Genomic DNA, 23,079 nt, shown 5'->3' with positions numbered 1-23,079 from the left:
TTAAATGAATTCAACAATCCTAACTGGTCAGAATATAACTTGAAGCATCAATGAAACCTCCATAGCCTCTTCAGTCCATGCATGGTATCTAGGTCAGTGATATGACAACGTAAATTCTTTACCATGCAGCTATGTTTCCCTTGCTTCCAAGGGCGATTCTTGATCAGTCAGCACACAGTGCCTGGAATCCAAGGAGTAATGGTTCTCTTTCCTTAAATACAGCCTTAGCAAGAAAATGTAATATAGCAAACTGCAAGATCATTTGTTCCAAACTGCTCCACTGCTCCCATTGCAATTATCTAGATATCCACAGGACTACATAATTACTCTGAGAAAATTCTGCCTTTAGATATGCAAAAATGAAACCAGAGGGAGCCATTTACACTTAGCCACAGGCAGAATTTGACCCTTAGTTTGACTTACATTTAATTTAGTCCAAGCTGATTAATACTCCTTGCCTGTTGGTTATGCTGTATGGTTCTTGGCCAAAGATCGTTGAAGTCAGAAAATATCTCCATTAGGCTTCACAGTAGAAACCAGTCCTGTGACTCATATCTATATGGAGGACTTTTAAAATTGTATTTCAGAGGTAATTGGTACAGATATACAGTGCTACATGATTTTTTCTTGCAGCTATAGTACTGAATTCCCAACAGTTATCCAATTTGCTAGTCAATGTCACAACACAAAGAAAATTTAACATACAGACTGCATCCTCTCACTGAAAACTCCCTGTACACACACCTCCCACACCAACTCCATGAATTCAGGTTAACACACAAAAGGGTCCTTCATTCCTATATCCAGTTTGTTTGTTTTTCTTTCAAGAATTCTGTAAAAGAAAAGAGTGGGAGTTTCCTATGGAACAGTGACAATATACTTGCTGGTAGCCATCTACCATAAATTAAATGAGCATTATCTGTATGGACTCTAATTCAGAATTATTTCCTGAACAGGTTGACTATCCCAACAGCAGAAATTCATTTTCAGCTATATCCTAACTCTATTTGACAAATTTACCACTAGAAGTTTCATTGACCTTCGCACAATAAATCTCCTGTTACCAATACACATTAACTTTCATTCCAAGGGGTCCTAAAAGACAGCATATAAAAGATTCTGTTCTGTTTCATATCATTCTAGGGAATTCAACAGCCACAAGGGAATGAAAACATTTTGACTTTCTCTAATTACATACCAGAAATCACACCCAGAAATCATTTTATCTGCACCTTCCATTGGAACAGATTATAACCACAGTCCATTCCACAAAATGCTACAAGAGAGGGGTGAGTGAAAAATATTGCATGTAATTGACTCAAGAGAAAGAATTAGGCAGGCATGATGCATTTCCTAACATTCAGTTTTGGAAGGATATTAAGCTACAAGGCTGGAATTATACTGGTTTTGAGCTTAAAGTGTAGGACCGAACATCTATTCCAAAAGTTCCTATAAGATCATTTTGTGACCTTAGCTAATTATTCAACTTCCTCATGCCTTTATTTTCTCAGGTATACAGTAACAGTAACTACAAAACTAACTTAGGCAAAAGGAAAATTAACTTCTTAATCTTTATATAATGAATTCAGATACTAACTTGAAAGACATCATAGAATTCAAACTTTTATGCTGATACTTTAATATATAATCTGAACAATGTAACTGATATTTTGATTATTGATTAGATTCAGTCTCATAGATTAATTATATGTAAAACAAAAAGAGACATCCAAATCACTTTGTATGATGGCTTGCAAACAATGCCAAGACATTTCACTCTGTTATCCCTGTTGGGAGCTTAGTTAATTGTTTTGGTCTGTCTTTGACTCAAAAGCAACAAGAAGTCAACATATGAAATCCACCATTTCTCAGAGCAGTTTGCTCCAATGGCCCGCAACTTCACAGATGAGTTTAGCTGTCATTGACACCTAGCCATCCATTCTTGTTACAAGGTTTTTTGCTAGATCAGAAAGTTTACTTGTACGTGTCATCTACCCCATGAAGATATTTATGTACAGTAATACAGAATCATAGAATGGTTTGGATGGAAGGATATTCCCCAGGTTAAACAACCCTAACTCTCTCATAGTTTCCTTTCAATCTGCTTTTTGGTAAACTAAACAGATTGAGCTCTATAAAGTCCTTCAAAGGAAATGACTGACTTGTGCATATTGATATGTATGATTTTCAGAATCTGTTAACAATGAGGTTTCTCACAGCCAAGTCCCATTCTGGTGTCTCAAGTTTGGCATCAGTAAATTTCACAGCATCCAACTGATAGATTACCCATACTGAAGGAACTGGCCTTCAAAGGAAATTGATTCACTGCTACTTTGAAAATATGCCAACTGGATAGAAACAAGCAATCTCTTATTTTGTTCTTGGATCCGGTACCAGAATGGCATGAGAGAAGTGTTAAATAAGAGGACAAATAACCAAATTACAGGATGCTTTTCTTACCCTGAAGGATCCTAGATATATTCTCTTCCCATTGCCTGTCCAATGATATTGCCAAAAGGATTGGTGAACAAATGCAGGTTGACGAGTCAGTCATAGAGGGCTAGGCCCCATGAACCCATTAGATGCCTATGTCCTTTACTTTGCCCTACAGATCAAGGATTACCCAATGTCTCCTGCTGGAAATACCACGTTAGTTACTACAAAAATTGTTGTGAATGCTCTGCAGCAGTTAAGTAGGGAGATGGAGAAACACCAGGTTGTCCCTAAGCACATAAAGCAAAATGCTACCAACAACTCTTACCTTTTGATCTTGACTATATGCTAAGATCCAATCTTCTTGCTTTGGGTGGAAGAGCAGACTGTGGATATAGAAGTTCAGACGGTACTTTTGATAGGTGGCACCTTCATCAGAACTAATCAATAAACTGCTCTCAACCTCTGGGTCAGTCAGCAGCATAATCTATGGAAAGGAAAGATGGAAACACAGTAGTGAAGAGGAATCAGAAGACAGGAACTTCCGATAACCTTATTAAACAGTTTGTTTCAAAATGCTTCAATCCAATATCAAAACTAAGCATAGCCAAACGTTCAGTAAGGAAATTAGTATGTTTAAAATACATATATAAGCACATAACATACAATCAAATAGGGAAAATAACCATCACTAGGTTAAAACAGACCCAAACGAAGTCTATGCTGAAATTATCAGAAAAATCAAACATGAAATTTGTATTTCAAGAGTGAAAATAACTTATTAAGCAACCACAGTAGGCTGCTAGGGTCTTTGGGATTCATCTATTGGAGAAGCAGATGAAAAGTAAGGTGTTAAGAAGAAGAAAGAAAAAAAAAGGGGGGGGGGAGGACAGAGACACACACAGAACGATCTCTAATGGTGAGGTTTGTTAGACTGTGGCAGAATTTTCAGAGAAAATGACAGTTTCATTGCCTGAAATGTTATAATCTGGCTGTGTGCAAGAAGCAATCTTGCTTTGGCAGAAGAACACATTTGCTAACGTGCTGGGTTCTTTCCATTTCTAGTTTCTATGGTGCTGTGAATTACAGATTCACTAGTGTATCAAAAATAATCTCTGCAGAGAAAAGTTGTTTTCTTGCTTTGTCCAAGAGTGTTAGGTCAAGGATGACAGAAGATCTATGGCTTTCAGTTATAGTAGCTACTTCTCCCCATTAACTATGGTATTAATTGGACTGCATTGCTGATGAATCAGAGAGAATAATGAGAAAGTTTTCTCATGTTTCTCTGCATGAGAGAGAATACACAGCTTTGAGCAGTACAAAGAGATCATTTCAGTATTTCAGCAAGCAACAAAGTAATACCCCTAAGGAGTGTGAATGAGGCACTGTGAATGACAAACATGAAAAGTTCTGAATATTTGCCTGAGCAGGTATTAAAGCACTGAATCATTAGCATCATTTTAATTTCATTTTATTTCATTTTTAAGTACTGGTGTTGCTGTTGCTTTGCAAGTGGCAAACTCTAATCTGTCCTTAGACAAGCCTGAAATGAAAGGACCTACACCTGGAATTTCTCAGAGCAAATTCGTATTTGGGTTTTGACACTGCACAAACACACATTTCATTTATTTCTCTTTAATTAGGCAGGCAGTGTTAGGTATAACAATTAATTACCTATGAATTATAGGGCAACATAAGTCTTGATATACGCAGATTATAAAGAATTAGTTGTATGTGAAGGTGTAAATACACGTCCTTCATTACTGGATAGCTGCCAGATGTTTTTATGTATGACTAGAAAAACCCTTGGTAGCATAACAATTTGGCCAGTGACTTGGAAGGTTGGGATATTACTTCAAACTCCCAAAAATGTAATATCCTGAATGATCTTAGACCAGTTACATTTCCTTGTCACACTGTATCTCTAATGCAAAATAGGGTAATGTTCCCATCACAACATAAAGGCACTATCACCTTCTGTATTTGTGGTCTACTTTTGAAATCTTATGATGAAAACATGCACTATCAGAATTAAATATTCTTATTGTTATTTAACACTTTAAAATACATCAAGCATATAATTGATGTGGCTTCTAAACTGAAGATTGCATGATAGAAACTACGCAGAAAGCATTAATAATCAAAGCATCAATATATAGACCATCTATTTTCACTAAGTAACCTATGCAGCTTCTCAAGCCAAAAATTAATTGTCATGTTTATCAGTTAGGTTTTTTTTCTTACCAGACAAATTTCTGGGACAAAGTTCCTATGGTTAATATTTATCAATTGCATACTCTGATTCAGAAATTGTGATTTTCCTATTTTTCTGACTCCCTTCATAAGTGGATTTTGTTTATGTTAGTATTTGGAAATATCACAGTGCAGCATTAATTTGGACTATAGCAACTAGAGCAGAAATAAGCACAAATCAATGGCCTTGATCCCAGCTCTCTGAAGTTAATAAGAGACTTTTCATTGACTTTGGATTGTCTCTCTAAGGCAAGTTGTTAATCAAGATCCACTCTAGTCTCACATACCTCTTTCTACCTGCATCTGACCTCATCACTGCCACATCCAAGAACATCAAAGCCTTAACACATTTTCTGTCATGCCATTCCTCTGAAGTGTGAAGTGCTCTTATCTCCATTTTATAGAAAGGGAATTGAGGGACAAACTGCTGAGGCACTGAAGCACCTAATTCCTCATTCAATCAATAAAAGTTAAGCACCCAAACAGATTTGCCAGCACTGCTGACTTTGGCTTTAATCTGCTGACTACCACCCTGAGCTATTACTACTGTGTTCTCAGGTACCTGCAGTCTCCAGGAGTCTTGACCATTGCACTGCAATGACCAGCATGTCTGTACATATGAAGTGTTTCAGGACACATCTGTTTTACTACACATGCTGACAGCAACAGCACTGTACATGTGGCAGGACTGTGCAGAACTGCTGAAGACTTATGCAAGGGCATACAGAGAGTCAGAAACAGGGGACCGAGGTGATGGATGACTCTCCAGCCACTAGTCTGTTAACTATGAGACCAACTTTCAGTGCTGGGACAGCATCCTCTGTTCCACCGTTGTACCAAGCATTGCCAATCACTTTGCAAAGATGTCCTAAAATGAAACAAGCTAGAACTGACTAAGCAGTTACGACCCACACCACAGTCAGAGTCCCCTGTTACTTACAAGATAAGAAAAGCAAATTTAAATACCAGATATCTGCATATAAATAATCAGAGTTACAAGTCCAAAAGTTAGCATTTGTTGGATGAGAAGCAGAAATTGACAACTGAGTTAAAAAATTGTCAGAATGAAGGGGAAACACCACGTATATGTATCTGTACGAACCTTTCAGATCAGAGCAGTAGTGTACTTCTGAAATTAATCCCTCAGATTTTCAGAGGAAATCTCTACAGTAAATCCTTATATACTATGTTCTAGCTCATTCCACAGAGTGATCTCAGGGCACCAGAACTGAATTTCCTTTCAATAAAACTAAACCAGAATATATTTCAGAAGTGCACCTAATGTGCTCCAACCACTACTAGACATTTAGCCCAGAGTACCCGGTTAGCACTAGTCTAAAGTCTAAAACGCCCATATTGTGGATGTCATCTCAGCATCAACTGCTTCATTCTACAAACCTACTTTCACTACGTGCTAAAGTAGATGCAACCACAGGAGTTTAGTTCTTTTTTCTAGGTTGCGTGGAACATAAATGAGAAAGGAGAGAAAGTACAATTAATTTTAATGTTTGTGTTGCAGTGTAAGAAGTACATAGTAAATACATTTTAGACTTTCCTTTGAAATAAATGAAGCCAACTTCTACTTTGAAGTAGCCTATTACCCATTGACTTGATTCAGTTGCTTATACAGAAAATAAAAAGTGGACACAGACATGCTGAATAGGAAAGCATGAAAAATAAAAACAAAAGTAGCACAGAGAATCTAACTTTAGAAGTCAAATATCTAATTAAGTTTGTAATATCTAAGAATATCTCAAAAAGGAGATTAGAAGGAAACTACTTTTAAACTTCCCACTTCACTGTAGAAAACATACTGGATTACCTTAAATGTAAACTCCTCAAAGCAGGAACTATCTTGTTGCTCTGTTTCTGCAACATATCACTGCTTTCCCAGCTAATACCAGTTTCTGGACAAACGTACTCTGGACATCATGGAGGTTTTTGCACAATAAAATCACATATTAAATCTATCCAGGTACCTAGAGAGCATCACAGAATAAGTAGGGAAAGACAACCTGGCTGATGAAGTCATAGGATTTTTGAGGTTTGAGACTTGCCAAAGTCTCTTAAAGATCTGAAACTGTTATAGGATAAAAAGACCATTCCATAGATTAATTAATTGTTACAAGATTAGAAATAAAGGTTAGGGAAAATATTTCCATTTCTACAATGGAGATAAGCATTCATTTGGAATTTTCCCTATGTTTTGTGAGGTGATCAAGTTTGCTGATGGCAGTAAGGTACTCATAATAAAAAATAAATAAATTATAATAATATAATATATTATTATACTATATTACGTAATATAGAGTATATATACTATATACTATATAATATATACTATATATTACATAATACATTATATTACCAATTATAACATAATATATTATTATATGTAATACAATAAAAATAATAATAAAAAGCCATCTATGGAGACCTGTAAAAGGATTTCACTATATTCAGTACCTGAGCATGACAGGTGAAATTCAATGATGATACATGGGAGGGGAAAAAAAAATAGAGAAAGGCAATCCCAAAGTAACAGAGAGAAAAATAGTCTCTACATAACTGTTTTCTTTCATGAGAGATTTGTCGGGGTTTCAGTGAAGAGCCCTGTGAAAACACAAGCTCCTTCCTCAGATTCTGTCAAAAACACTCAAATACAGTAGTAGGAATTATCAGAAAGTAATTAAACAGCATGATAATAATCCTCTTAGGTCACTGCAAAGTTTTCCCACATCTTAAACACTGGCTGCTGTTCTCATCCTCCATCTTAAAATAAAAGGGCTATAGTAGAAAACACAGCAGAGTAAGAAGGGTGTTCAAAGAAAGAAATGAAACATTTTTCATACAAGCACCAAATAAACACACTTCCAATCTTCCAAAGAAGATAAATGAGAGGCAATTTGACCAAGGTCTAGAAAACTATAAATGTCCTGGAAATACTTATAGAACAATTATTCACTCTGTCATAACACAAAAATCATGAGCATCAAATGAAATTTTACGACTGAGATACAAAACACAGTCAGTTCCAGGATTCTTACCTGGTTAAACCATGGAAGTCATTAACAGATATGTTCTTGGAGAAAATATCCATCAATTCAAACAAACAAACAAACACAACAATAATATTGGCTTAGGGATCTGAGCTACAAATTGTTGGATGCTAGAAAATTATATAGGAAAATATTACATACTTGCCTTGATCTGACACTTCCCTCTCAACAGAGAGGAAAGTGTAATTGGTAAAGATTCAGCCTGATTTATCATGGTTGTTCTCACAGACAACATTGGAAAGAGAAAAACAATTATAAATTATAATAACATTATCAGAACTGGCAAGCTGATCTATGTATGCAACGTGTATACAAAGAATTGTGCCCATAATTTTTATTTTGACAGCTTTTAAACTGATTCCACCATTATAAAATAAAGTGATTAATACAGGAGTAATGAGTAATATTTCTTTGCTTCATGCTTCCAGGAAAAGCCCATAGTAAAGGGAGACCAACCTTACAGTGCCTCTGGTCTGGTTATTGTCTTACGTTGAACTAAATGAAGAGTGAAGTCAGTCAAGATTTCACTTCTCCCCAGCAGAAGTAATTGTTCAGATCAGTGCTCAGCAATGATCAGAATCTGCTTACTCACACCAGGCACAGCAAGCACATGCTGCACTTCCTGATACTTCAGATGGATTAGTTTTTTTTCTCTGTAAAATAAGTCAATAAAGTCAACAAGGCTTTTGCAACCAAATGCAGGGACCCATTAATCATCCACCCCCTGAAAAGGGAGAAACTTTATTTGCTTTTCCTAGAGGTGACAAATGAACATAAAACATAATTTATAGGTCTTAAACACCCCACAATTTTCACCCTTTTTTTTGGTGCTAACTCTGCTGATGGCAGATTGCACTTGAAAACTATGTATATTTTTGCTGTCCTTACAAAGTAACCCAGGAACGCTCTGCAAGAGGATCTGTCATGCTTTTAGAGATGGAACTGTGATCTGTATACAATTGCCCTGAAAGCCAGATTCAGCAGCTTAGTAAAAACAAGTCCAGAACTGCTCTCAACCTTTACCTACTTTATTACCTCATATTTCTCTTGGATCAAGGTGTTTTTTTTCTAATGTTTTATAGGAAGAAGCATTGTATCAGTCAAACAGAACAGTACGAAAAAATCTAGCTATATTCCAGGGACTCAAGCTGGTCTTTCACTCAGTTCTGATGTATGAAAAGATACAGGTCAAATCTACTAAAAGATCCTTCACTGTCTTCACCTATTACGTACTTCATGCATAGACCTAACAGTTGTACCCACATGGAACAAGTAACATTTCTCACAGGAAAACAGAGTGAATACAGCAAAACATGTAATCAGCAAAGAAGAACAGAACTGTGCCATTCCAACAAATCTGGGCATTCCCTACTTGAATGCTTTAAATATTTACATTTTTTTTCAGCTCCTCTACATGCCAGTTACATAATCTTAGAAGTTTTTTTGTTTGTTGGTTTAAAAAACATGGCACCTGATTACAAAAGCATCAGTGCAATGGAGTCCCAGCACAATGAAATGTAATTTCTGCCACTTTACGTATCACTTCTGAATTTGGATTGTCATTTACAAGGCATGAAGACTGTGTAAACAGAGAACCTGATTCTCCAGATTCAGCAATTTGCACATGAATTTCAAAGCAAAGCACCCTGCTTTTAAATAATCGAACTAGTTCATTGCTTAAACTTTTTCACGGCCTAGAATAAGAAGTGAATTAAACAGGCCAAAGAAATGAACTGCTTTGGTCATGACATTCTGAAATTAATGCAACACCACTGTAATCTGTAATGCAAATTAGACCAATTCCTTTTACAGGACTGAGTTGCTAGAAGCAGTAAGTAGTTGCAAGAGCAAATAAATTAGGGACAAAATTATAAAAAAGAAGTAATTCAAAGCATTCATTTGGATATTAACAGAGAAAGAGGAGACTGAAGCCTCTGCAAAACTTAGCAAGATTTATTCATAGATTAACATCAACTGCTGTAGAACTGTGCTCATTAGTACTGCCACCAAAATTTGGCCCAAGTCTTTGTTTTAAATAAATTTGCTAACAGCTAAATGAAAACATGAAATGAGCTAGAGCTGACAGTTTTGAAGCTGTCTCTAACACCAACTAAAAGACAAGGTAAGTTGCTGAGCAATTTCATTAAGACACCATTAAAATTATACACCAATAATTCACTCAAGGTACCGTGAAGTGTTTTATCGCCAGAAATTCTTGTTAACTCAGAAAGTGCAGCAATTCTGTAGGGAAATAAAAGACTTAAGTGAAAGAATTATACTTTTCAACTCTCTGAAGGAAAAAAAATGCTTTTGAACGACGAACTGGTTTGGAATAGTCTCAGAAATAAGTTTAAATGACCACATTAATACAAAGAAAAGGTTTGTGGATGAGTTATTTTGCACTATAACTCAGTGACTTAAGAATACAGGTGTTCTTATTCATACAAAGACATATAATTCAACTTCATACTATCAGTCCGCACTTTGCTGAGACGGAGGCTAACATACTCTAAGTCTCCCCTAAATAAAATTATGCTCTTGATCACTAGATAGTATAATTTAGCTTCAACCTCAATCAAGATCTGAACAGTGAAAATGCAGACATCATTTCCCCCAAGAATACACGGGACGTCCATAACTGGTCAGATATTACCATCTTCCTCAAATCTTGGCTTTTTATAGGCAAGAGATATGATGTGGTGAAAGGTTCAGATGGTGAATTCATCTTGTTTGCACACATGAAAGATTTAATGCTCATTGAGTGATAATACATCTCTTGTCAGCAGAATACTAGATGGCAAAGGGCTATCACTTAAGAGAGGGAAAATTATCACCTGCCAATATTTTTGAAAGCTGGGATTGTACAGTGTTCCTAGTAGAAGAACTACTGAGAATTGTATTTGGCATCTTGATGAATGTGGCTTGAAATAAAAAGCTGGCTAGTGACTGGAAAACTGAATCTATTTACCTGTTCTATATTAGTAAAGAAGTCCACTACAGGCCAAAAGTGATAGCAAAGCAAAGCAGCCAATGAAATTTCTATTTTTTATTAGGTGTGGGAATCCTCAGGTGTTGTTTTATGAGTCAGCAAGAGTGAACGCAAGTGTCAACAACAACATACAAAAAATAAAAGACAGACTTTGTAACTCCCCCTTATCGAAGCTGCAGACGGTAACAGAAATAGTCACATCCAAAAATTTTTGTTTGCCTCTTCAGTTTTACAGAGTAATACCGTCATTTAGTGAAAGTCCAAAATATTCTCTAAAGGAAGAAGACACATTTTGTAAGAAAATTTTCCCTTTGGGAACATGTCTTTCTCCCTGGTCTGCACATAGACAGAAAACAGGTTGTATATACATGTGGTTGTATATAGGTGTGGAAGTCACAAAATACATTAAATGTTAGTAGCTATTCTGCCCTAAGTGTTCTGTTTAGAAGTTTTAGAATACATTAAAAAAAAAAAAAAGATTTTTTTACTTATTTTTTAACAGCAGATTCTTCTAAGTAGTTAAGCTAAGAGTATTGAAATGCTACCGATCCCTACCACACACACATTACCCAGAAAAGAAAGAAAAAGAAAAAAAAAAAAAGGAAAAAAAAAAAGATTAACAATCAAAAATATATATATATTTCACCCGTTTCAAAAGAATATCCCTTTATGCAATGAATGGAAATCTCCACCAGCTGTCCTAGAAAATATACATTTTATATTACACTTCTAGAAACTAGAGCAATATTGTTACCCTATGCACTGACAAAGACCCTTGTAGATCACTGATGGCTACCTTGGCTGAACAAAATGTCTTCCTTTTGTTATGGGATTTAAGAAAAATATGGCCATAGGGTTTTATATTATAAGCTAAATCGCTGCTGTTTATGTCTTAGTCCATATTTGCTTGAGCACAATATTTTCAGTGCTACCCAGATGTGTTTGAATGGACATGATTTAATACTTTTAAAAGCACTCCATTAACAACTGGGAGCTTAAAAAAAAAAACATTTTCTTCTAAGTGAATAAAAGATCATTGCAGCCCACTGTTTCCCCTTTTCATATTGACTGAAATAATTAAGTTTCTAATAAAAGTTATAATTCTCTCAATACCTAAATATTTTAAGAGAAACAAAAACTTTTTTTTTCACATTTAGAAACACTTCCCGAATTACAACTATTGCTATGGTTTTTCAATGATAATCATAATCTTAATAGTCAGTTAACATTTCAATGTTTCTTTTTCAAACATGGTATACAATATTAGATTTTCATTAATACATGACTGTGGTATGAATGACAGTGCATAAATACTAGTGACCTTCTCTATCGTAAAAATAAATAAAAAAAAGCAAACTAAAATCAGTATTACTGTACTGATTGTACTAATGAACAATTGCTGTTATTGTTGCTCAACTTTCTCTACTTTGACTAATCCCAGTTTAATGCATTTTCTCCATTTGCCATCTGAATTTTAATGCTTAAAAAAAAAAAAAAAAAAAACAGTTGTAGAGTTGGGTTGGTGCAGTATAGAAACATGAAAAGCAAACAAGAGGCTGAAACATCAATGGAGATATGACTAAGTTCCCCTCCCTTTTGTCCTACCTGATAATAGTGGAGATATGATGAAAATTCAGAGGTGTGGGGGAGAAGATTTTGTCCAAGAGAGAACACTGTACAATAACAACCAATCCTTGCTTTGAATATCAGTTCAGAAAACATCTGAAACACCAACTGGGATTAGGTTGATCCTGTTTCTATCAAAATCCAAAAGATGGCAGTGCACCCCCACACAGCCTGGTTCATTATTCACAGGTCATCAGCTTGGAGACATTCATCAAGTGAACGGATTGCTTCCCACAGCCTTTTCTGTCTGGGGCCGAGTTTTGGCAGAAGCCCCATTCTCAAAAGTACCTCACCTTGGACAAGACCTGAAAAGATTCAACTACTTCTTTTTACATTAAAGGTGAAGATGCTGCTATATTTTTGGTGTGTGCTGCTGAGTCACTACTTGTGAGCTGGACTGTGAACAGAGAAAAACCACAACCTTCACGTTCCCAAGAGTGGGCTGCAATCCCAAAAACTAGGGTAAATTCTTAAAATATATGCCTTTGCTTTGAGCCAGTACCTTTTAAATAAATGAGAAAAAAAGATTATATGAGAGGAGTCTCTGAAGATTATCATCAGTTTTTAAATCTTAGCTTTGTTTAAGTGCAGCTTTCTCTTCTATTACTCAAGAATTAAATGAACATAAAGATTCTACATTTTGTCCTCTCTTGTTTTAATGGAACTAGTGTCTTAATGAGGACTGTGAAAAAGGAAAGAAACCCATTTGTACCATCCTTACTCATACAAAAAAATGGAAATGCAATACTAAAAACAATAAAGAAAATATTTCATTAGTTTATCTTAATACATTATTGCAGGATGTTTCAGAGCTACTTTTATTCTGTGTAGAATTATAAAGTGATTCATAATTTATAGGATTTAATTTAGTTAGGTAAAGACCTCTGGAGGTGATTTACTCCAAACTCCTGCTTCATACTGAGCCAACATCAAAGGTACAGATAGATGCCCAGAGTTTTGTCCTGTCAAGTTTTAAATGACTTCAAGGATGTCGCTTCCATAAACTCTTCAGGCACACCCAATTTGAAACTTTAGTTTCCATTTGGTGTTAACCTTATTTTAAATACCAGTCAGTTTTAGAACAAATGGGAACATCTTCCATTTTATATTCCTTTTAACTTAAACCATCTTAGCTTAGTAAAAACTTTCCTCAGACGATTTATTTGTGCTTTGCCAACAAATCAAGTAGAACATTTGTGAAAAGTTAACCACTTCATTCACATTCTGACCTGAATATTCATTTTTTATAAAAGCAAAACCAGTTTTCTTGACTTATGTGACATTTGTCTTTTCCTAAGTATGGGTCTCTTTTTCTGGTCACACATAAAGATAAGGTTTAATTTTAAACAGCCCTTCATAGTTAGACTTGTTCTCATGTTATGATAGCGAAGAGATCAAAACCTCAAAACTGCACCTATTTTATTAATGGGTTACATAGTCTGGACTTAAGAGACAGAAATGTCATCTTATTCTTTTGTCACTGACTCACGCGTATATTCAGAAAAGATAAATCTCTACTTCTCGTCAGACACAAAAATTTGAGAGAAATTGTACTCATTGTGTTTCTTTGTGGTAATGGTTAACTTGATTTTACTCTGAGATTGCTTTTTACAAATAGTTTCAGTGCTGTATTACATTTTATTGCTTTATATGAAGAAGCTAAGATTAGAGTTCCAACACACAGTATGCTATCTGGTTTCAAGTAAGACAAACTCTTGGACTAGCTTTTACATTAAAATATACACCACCATCTTTACTATGCCCCTTTCACTTCCAGTAGTTGTGTTTCTGATATGGTGGTGGTACTCTTACGAGATTACATTCCTCTAGGGAATGAGGTAAACCTTTGGTGTTACTCCGTCATGATTTTGAGAGACAAGAGAGCACAATTACCTTGATCACATGCTTAGACCCTCTGTCCAATGTCCACACAGGGAAAACATTCACATCCCATGGGAACTTTCCGTTCTAAAATCTGAGGGGTCCAATAGATTTTATAGTACAGATTAAGTTCAGTGCTTTTTTTTTTTTTTTCCTTTTCAAATTTTAATCTCTTTTCAGGCTCTGACAAGCATTTTCAAACGGTCTTTGTATTTATGTATGATCTAAATCAGTCAGTTGCAATGTGGATTTGGTTTGTACATCCTAGCTTGAATGTGTGTTGCCCTGTCCACATAACGCGAGGTCCTTGAAATAAGCTTGCTTTCCTTTAAATGCCTCTTACAAACTCTTTAGAAGGAATTTCTGGATCTCAAGTGACCATGGTACACACACTGAAAACCAAACATAGAAATAAGAATTTTATTTTTGGCTTTGCCACTTAGACAACAGTTATGAGAGCTGAGCCATGTTTGAAACTCTGTCCTCCAAGAGAGCTTTGATGAAAGCCCTTTTTCTTATCCATCGGGATGATTTCTGTAGGAAATGGGAAGTCAAAGCAGAGTATCTTTAGATGAAGTGGAGTAAAGATGGCAGGCTCTCAATCTTAACTAAGAAATCTCAGAACACACACGTTGGTGAGCTGAAGTTTGTCTTTCCAGCTGTGTTTTAGAAGAAATCAAACTGATGGATGTGGACTCCAAAAACATAAAGATATGCCCTTGCTTGTCAGAGCTATATGAGTGAACAGTGTACTGCTTAAAGGCAAGTGAGGCTTCCAGAGGGCTGAAGTAGTGTGGTAGTACTGTGCAAGTCCAAAAGACTGAGGTTAATTTCACCCCTGTGTTCCTGCAGCAGTGCTGAAAATAGAATTCACCAGGCTCAGCTCCTAATCATACAGTGTAAACATTAGCTCCAGGAGCAATCAGTTCAGAGGAAAAGAACATGGAAATATTAAGCTTCTTGTTATTTTCAAATCTCCCTCAAATCAAATTCTAGATTCTTGTCTCTTCATTCCACAGTCACTTTAGGTCTAATTTAGTAGCCTGACTTGAAATTAAATCTCGCCGTTCATGTTTCATTATTATTACACACTGCTTTCTCTTCTTTTACATATGCTTAACATAAAAAAACTTCATCACTGAAAACAGTTTGAAAATCTATTACTTAAAACTTAAATGAAATACAGTAGAAAATTCTATTCTAAAAAAAATCTCATATTCAACGATTGTATTTGATAAGTGTATTTTGAAAGGAAAGAAAGAACAACATATAAGGAAAGCTAAGGTAGTATAGGCACTTTATTTTGGAAAGTGCAATCTAGTTTCAATTATTAATCGTTTGTTCCTTTGCAACAGATGTTCTGTATTGTACTGAACAGGAAAAGAATCACCTTTTTAAGCTGAGACAGTCTTACAGCACCTTCCTTAGAGGAGAAAAGAAACCTCAGCTTTGTAGAGATTTGGAATGAGTTGTGTTCATTCATATTGCCAGTACTTTGTTCTGTTGCTCAGTAAGGCATTTCTTTCATTAAAGAATCTCATGAGATTAATTAGTTAATCCTCACACCAACTTTGTGGTGGAGAAAGAAAATGTACATATCAAGAGGGAAAATGACTTGGACAAACTCTTCTATTTAATCAGTGTCATAGCATGAAAGAAGCTACTTGCACTGTAAGTGTATTACAAACAATAGCATCTTCCAGCCCCAAACACTGGACCCTAAAGGTTGTTAATCATAATGAAAGCAAGCAATGACTCTCGGCCTAAAAGTATGGTAACCTAAGCAGATGTTACCACAGGGGACAGGGAAAGGACTGACAGTGGTTTTTCCCTGGAGTGTTAGTGATAAACTCACTATCCAAGTGATCTTCTTTTATATTTTTTGTGATAACCCTTACAATGTACTTGAAATTCAAGTGTTTTGAACTTCCCCCTGAAAGGCATTGAAAACAGCCTACAAGCATGGGTGACTGTGTAGTCACCCTGAGCAGTAAAGTTTATATACACAGGTTCACTGAATATACACAGTGAGGTGTACCCCATTATTGGGATATAAACAAGGATAGCCTTGAGCAGAAAAAAATCTCTAATAGTGTAAAATCTCATAGTGAATATGGATGGTCAGACAGCTGCACAGTGGGTTTCCACTTACACCTACAGGGAATTAGGATTTTACATGGCCCATGGCCTGAGAGATTCATCATTTCAGGAGTTTCTGGTCTGTTTATTTTTAGTAGGCCTCATAAATGCTTACCTGTTTGCATGAATCTTTTATCAAGCATACAGGAAGACTAGTACAAAGTGAATAAAGCTGCCTCCTTAAGTGAATAAAGGAAGCCTCATGATATTCATCTTGTATGTCCCTCTTTTCCACTTACCTTTTCTTTCTTTTCCCCCTCCTGTTTTATACCACCCTTCAGTAAGGTTTTCCTCTTGGGGCAGGTGATTTCAGGTGGCTCATTGTCTTCAGTTAGTCTCTATACTCAGTCTCTATCCCAAGACTATATATGGTCTGTAACAAATACTGCATTAAGGGTAATTATATCACTATAAGAAAGACTCAGACTTACCACTCACACAACTATTATATTAGACAGCAAGAAGTAGGGAAAAGGAGGTGCAATCAGAGTGACACCAGACTGACTACTGGAATGAGGATAAAGGGACTGACTGGTAAGGAAAGTGTACGCTTTTCAGCCCCAGAATCAGAAGAATAAATTCTCTCTCTCTCTCATCATTCCATAAATGAGAACCATTGAGAGAAGTAAGGGAGGCAACAGGACCATGGCCTCACCTCAAATTTTTTGACACAGAGAGACCTCTTGCATCCCCAGTGTTATGTGCAATAACAACTAGAGATCTGTTTCACTCTTGCATCCCCAGTGCCATGTCAGTGTATGCAATAATAACTAGAGACCTGTTTCAACTCTACCTGGCCTTCACTCTCCCTCTATTAAATTAATTTCCGTTATGGTGTGGAATACATTTCCTTGTGGCAGGGATATTTGAGAAAAGCAAAAGAAGAGATAGGAACAGTGATGAGCTGCAGCTATGAATTTTAAAAAATGTTAACACAGTAAACAATTTTAAATTGCAATGTTGATCATCTGCTGATGGTCTCTGCTATAGCTCAGTTATGCCAAGCTTGGACAGATGGTCAATTCACTAAACACTTTGTTTAATAGCCAACTGTTTCAAGCCATGCCATTTGCCTCTGGCCAGTCCTGGCACCTGTGCAGCACTGTGGTATTTAATAATTCAGAGGCTCTTGCTCTTGTCTGTGCTGTCTAGTATACCCAAAGTGAAGAAATCATGGGGAGGAGACATCACAGAACAGTCTGCACCTCAGACTTTGGAAAGAGATGCCATGCTGGTCCCAAAGACATTATTATTTGTACCTGGTCATCTCCATCTCTCTGTGCAAGGTCCTTACAATGTTTTTACCTCGTTTCAATTTAAATCCACTAGCTAAAATTTTTCAATAAACATGGCTGATTTTATCCAAAGCAACTTAACTTCTCAGGTGGGGGCTGGAGCCTCAGCAAGAAGAGTGCTAATGAACCACTGGATCCCAGAAATATCTTTGAAAAGTAGTTTTTTGAGATAGAGTTGGGGAGGGGAGGGGGGAACAACATAAAAAAAAATAAAAAACACAAACAACAACATCAAAAACATAAACTACAACAAACCAAGAAACATCTCTGAAGAGTGCCTATTTGTGATAGAGTTTTGGGGAAAACAAAACAAAACAAAAGATAAAAAAAATCAAACCCATAAACCACAACAAAACAAGAACAGAAAAACTTAATATTTTTCCTTCATCTATTTTGCCCAATGAGCAAAATTCTTGGGACTGACTTCCTTACAACTGGTGGCATTATACCTGTCTGAGATAAATACAAGATGCTTCAGTGTCTCTTGCTTTTCTGTTCTGAAAGTAAGGGTGAAATAACCCTAGTAAAAGATATAGCAAGACAGAACTTGGAGTATTTATCTCTTCCCCAAGATATCTGTTCTGGGTGGCAGAAGGGGAAAAAAAGTAAAAATAAATAAATAAATAAATAAATAAATAATTCAGCTTCTTACAACAGTTATCAATATTTTGACAAAAAGTAATTCACGATTCAGACTTTTCTTTTTTTCCTGAAATTCTAGGGAACTTGTATGAAAGAAAAAATTAAATATATACAGTAAAAGAGCAGTAAGTTTATAATTTTTTCTGAAAAAAAAAATGTTATTTTTCAGCTAACAGAAGAACATTTTCTATTTATTTTTTCCTATGTTTTATAATGACTCAGTATTTTTAGTACCTGGAAAACATAAATCTGGCTTCAGAGAGTCATTAATAAAAATCTAACACAATTTAGGATTTGTTTAACCTTGGGGTATTTTGGGGGAGGAGAGAGGAAGTTTCATTATGTAAATTTACAAAGCTTTTAAAATCTTTCCTGTGGAACACTGAGGTCTAGAAACATTATTTTGGAAAACAAACAAAAATTCCAAACTTAAATTGACTCTATCAGCTGACACCTTTAGAAATGACACTTTATATCATAAGGCTCCTGATAAAATCAGGAGAGTTGGCACCACGATTTCTGCACTGACAGTTACCTCTTTTCTCTTGGGAGATAGCTACACAATGTAACAGTTCCTAGTGATATTTTTACACTAGATTTAAACAGAATTGCTTTCAAGTAATTATCTCTCTTTCAACACACATCTATGCAACAGGTGGTGATAACAGCTCAGCATACATTTGCTGGATCAATATAAACTTTGGCATGGTACTCTTGGTTCTGCTACCTCAATTTTCATGTGCTGAGAGAGAAAATAATGAATGCAGGTCCTGGATTTCAGCAAGGATGAAGTTCTTACTTGAGGATATGGATCAGTACAGATTCTTACATCCCACGATGGTTATCAAAACAAAGTAGTGAAGAAACAGAGAAAGAAATTCACCAACTGTGGTGAAAGCAAGCATAGGATAAAGGTATTGAACAGAAGATACTCTTTAGGCTCAACAAAAGAAAAGGATTTCCTGCTCTCCATTGCTCACCTCTTCCCTGTACTAATACCATCTGGCAATGATAAAAGGGTCATGAGAAGTGAAGGAATACCTCCTGAAACCCATGGTAGGATGTGGGGTTGTGCTGTGCAGAGTTAAAGTTGGCCAGAAATCTCCTTTAGTTTTAACAATTTGGTTCAATAAATCAGAACAAACATTTCAAGCAGCATGCTGATCCCATCCTCTTGTGCCGCTGAAATCAATTTCAAGACTGATACGGAGAAATCAAAGATTCTACATACAAAGTTGGTCAAATGTGGGAAAGGTCAACTCAGGCTCTGGACTGTCAATAAGGACGGTGTAGAGTATGTCTTCTCTTCATTAACTACAGTAACGGACACAAACACACACTTAGAGAACAAAAACTGCAAAGACAGCACAGTCTCCCTGCCTTGTTGGAAAACTAGTTCTCCATTTTGTTCTTACCCTTCAGTATAAAGTATATTCTGTGGTACATGGTTCTGCTCTACCATCCACCTACTTTCAGGGACTGAGTTCCCTGCCCTTCTCACAGTTGTTTTTAATCAGGAGGCATGTTCATATGGTTGGAAATTCTTCTTTACTCACACAGCAGCACTCCTTTTCCAAACATTCAACTGATGGGACATTTCCCATACCATTTAATTCCCAAACAGCCTCTACGTAGGTACACAGCAAAGCTGCATGCTTTGCTTCATTTTTGTTTCTCACTTGGTAACTCTGAAATATTATTTTGAATTTCTCCTTAGCTGAGTTTTAATTTTCCCTCTCACTGAGAATAAAGCAGATCTTCACAAAATTATTTTTACAGCTAGTCCTTTCTATGCACATTTATCTGATTTGCTTCTCTCCAAAGCATTTTTTGTATTAATGCATTAATTTCATAATCACTTCAAATTATGTTCCACGTTGCATGAACAATTGGGGAATTAGCATCTGCTTGCAAGTTGTTGGGCTGGCTTTTTATTTTTGTTGCTGCACTTGATGAACTCAAATTATCCATACCAAATGTGCCTGTAAAGAATTAAATCCCCAACAATAAATAATTCTCTTTACTTTCTGTATTGTTTTTTGTTAAGGGAATTCAGTGCAGTCTGTTAAGCATTAACACAAAACACTCATTTTCATTATTAACAGAGTTTTGGTATAATGGTTGAATTACTATGTACAGTCACTCTGTAACAGTCTTACACAATTTTTCACATATGGATCTAGGTTGCAACTATCTTTGTTATGCTATTACCCTCTGATTATCATAATGCCAGGTCTCAAATGGAACTACAGAGTCACAGACCACCTCTGATATCTAAGCAATTTTAATGCATGCATTAAGTTCACATTAAACAAGGTGATTTTTGTTTAGCTGACAGAGAGCGAAACTGGTTTTTCATAGTTGACTTCCTGACCCTATTCAGACACACATACCTCAAGGCTGTTCTGGGTCATATCAAGATCTTGAAAGAGCACGAGGGATAGAATAGTCATGAACTATGAATAGTGGGCTATGCCTCATTTCCCTTCTTGCACATACCATAAAATGTCCAAGGCAGACGGCAGTGTAGAAAGAAGGGCACACTTATCCTACTGCTACTCCTTCCAGACTTCTTGATGCTTCTCCTCATTGAAAATATTTTCCATTTTCTTTCTGTGTAACTTGCCCACTTCTAAGTCAAGGTATTTCCTCAAAGAATTTAAATAAAAGTGATGAAATGAATATGATATACCTGTCTGCTAGGGTTTTATTAGTATCCCATCTTCAGTCCATGTTCTAGTCTACATTTAAAATGTTTAAAGCAAAGAATCAGCTTTCTTGGTTTGTCTTTTCATACCACCACAAACATTATGATCAATTAGTCCAATACAGACAGAAAACCAATTTTTATAAGAGAACCTCAGCTAGTGCAAAAGCCTACTGAGGCTAATGAAGCATTTTTAGAATCTAATGGCATTATTACAGCTTGAATCAACTGAGGCTGTACCTTTCTATCTTCATCTCCCAGCTTGTAGTTTCATCAATGAGAGCAAAACTAGCTTTTTTGTTAATATATTTTTTTTAACTTCACTGATTTTGCAGAACTGCTACAGCAAGGTATATATTTTAATGTTATCACCTCCAAATAGAGCCTTCTTTAAGACTAAAAGGCCCTTGTTTGTGTCTTTGGAGACATCCTGAAAAATCCTCGTGGTAAGTTCAATCTATGCCCCTCTTGGCTTTTTAATAGAGCAATTAATGCTTTTAGCAGTTACACAGTTGTGGAACTTGCAAGAAGGCTTTCTTGCACAACAGACATAGCTAATTGCCCTTCTATAACATCTACCAGGACCAAACCAGGGAAAAACATTGCTGGATTTTTGTATGAATGTTATCATAGCAGATCTTATTTTCCTACATAAAATATAGCACATAAGGAGGAGGATAAAAACCTATTTAAACTTCAGTTGTTTGTTTTTGTTTGTTTGTTTTGTTTTAAAGGAATAAAAGATAGTGGATATTTTAAAGTTACCTTCCTAGCCATATAGCTGATCTTGCAAAATCAGAATCCTTCTCATTACTAGACTGCCAGAACCATACAAATATAATCCTGCAACACTAAAAAAAAAAAAAAAGAAAAAAAATCATACTTAGCAGCAGTTTTAAAATTGACTGTCTGAAGAGGACACTATAATTTACGGTATTTTCTCCTTTGGTTATTTGATGTCATTCTGAAGTCAAACTCGAAAATCCCCTTCTGCTTCTACTCTTGGCAAAGTTCTCTGAGAGCTTGAATTGTCCTTCTATATGTCAGGACATACAGCTTGAATTGTCCTTCTTCATGTCAGGTATTTGAGTGTCTGCTCACCAAACTCCAATTAACGTTTGAAAGACACAGACACAGACACACAGACACAGATTTCTAGGTTGGAAGAGACCTCAAGATCATCGAGTCCAACCTCCGACCTAACACTAAGTACTCCACTAAACCATATCACTAAGCTCTACATCTAAACGTCTTTTAAAGACCTCCAGGGATGGCGACTCCACCACCTCCCTGGGCAGCCCGTTCCAATGCTTAATAACCCTTTCGGTAAAGAAGTACTTCCTAACATCCAACCTAAAACTTCCCTGTCGCAACTTTAGCCCATTCCCCCTCGTCCTGTCACCAGGCACGTGGGAGAACAGACCAACCCCCACCTCACTACAGCTTCCTTTAAGGTAACTGTAGAGAGCGATAAGGTCGCCCCTGAGCCTCCTCTTCTCCAGGCTGAACAAGCCCAGCTCCCTCAGCCGCTCCTCATAAGACTTGTTCTCCAGACCCCTCACCAGCTTGGTCGCCCTTCTCTGGACTCGCTCGAGCACGTCCATGTCCTTCCTGTAGCGAGGGGCCCAAAACTGAACACAGTACTCGAGGTGCGGCCTCACCAGAGCCGAGTACAGGGGGACAATCACCTCCCTAGACCTGCTGGCCACACTGCTTCTTATACAGGCCAGGATGCTGTTGGCCTTCTTGGCCACCTGAGCACACTGCTGGCTCATATTCAGCCGACTATCAACCAATACTCCCAGGTCCTTCTCGGCCAGGCAGCTTTCCAACCACTCATCTCCCAGCCTGTAGCTCTGCTTGGGGTTGTTGCGCCCCAGGTGCAGGACCCGGCACTTGGCCTTGTTGAACTTCATACAGTTGACCTCAGCCCATCGCTCCAGCCTATCCAGATCCTCCTGCAGAGCCTTCCTGCCCTCAAGCAGATCGACACACGCACTTAGCTTGGTGTCATCTGCAAACTTACTGAGGGTGCACTGGACGCCCTCATCCAGA

At 36.7% G+C, this 23,079-nt stretch overlaps 1 protein-coding gene across 1 annotated transcript in view; it reads right to left on the bottom strand.

Annotated features, from left to right (window-relative positions):
- The window catches only part of SORCS1 (sortilin related VPS10 domain containing receptor 1), a 289,292-nt gene that overhangs the window by 107,604 nt on the left and 158,609 nt on the right, over positions 1–23,079 (bottom strand). The window contains exon 4 of the mRNA XM_035547734.1: positions 2,762–2,920. Coding sequence (XP_035403627.1) covers positions 2,762–2,920 — 159 coding nt within the window. The remainder of the gene's footprint in view (positions 1–2,761; positions 2,921–23,079) is intronic.

The sequence above is a fragment of the Cygnus atratus genome, chromosome 7, assembly GCF_013377495.2.
Source record: "Cygnus atratus isolate AKBS03 ecotype Queensland, Australia chromosome 7, CAtr_DNAZoo_HiC_assembly, whole genome shotgun sequence".
Classification (NCBI taxonomy): domain Eukaryota; kingdom Metazoa; phylum Chordata; class Aves; order Anseriformes; family Anatidae; genus Cygnus; species Cygnus atratus.
Note: the sequence above shows the minus strand (reverse complement) of the source record. Positions and strands in the feature narration are given on the sequence as shown.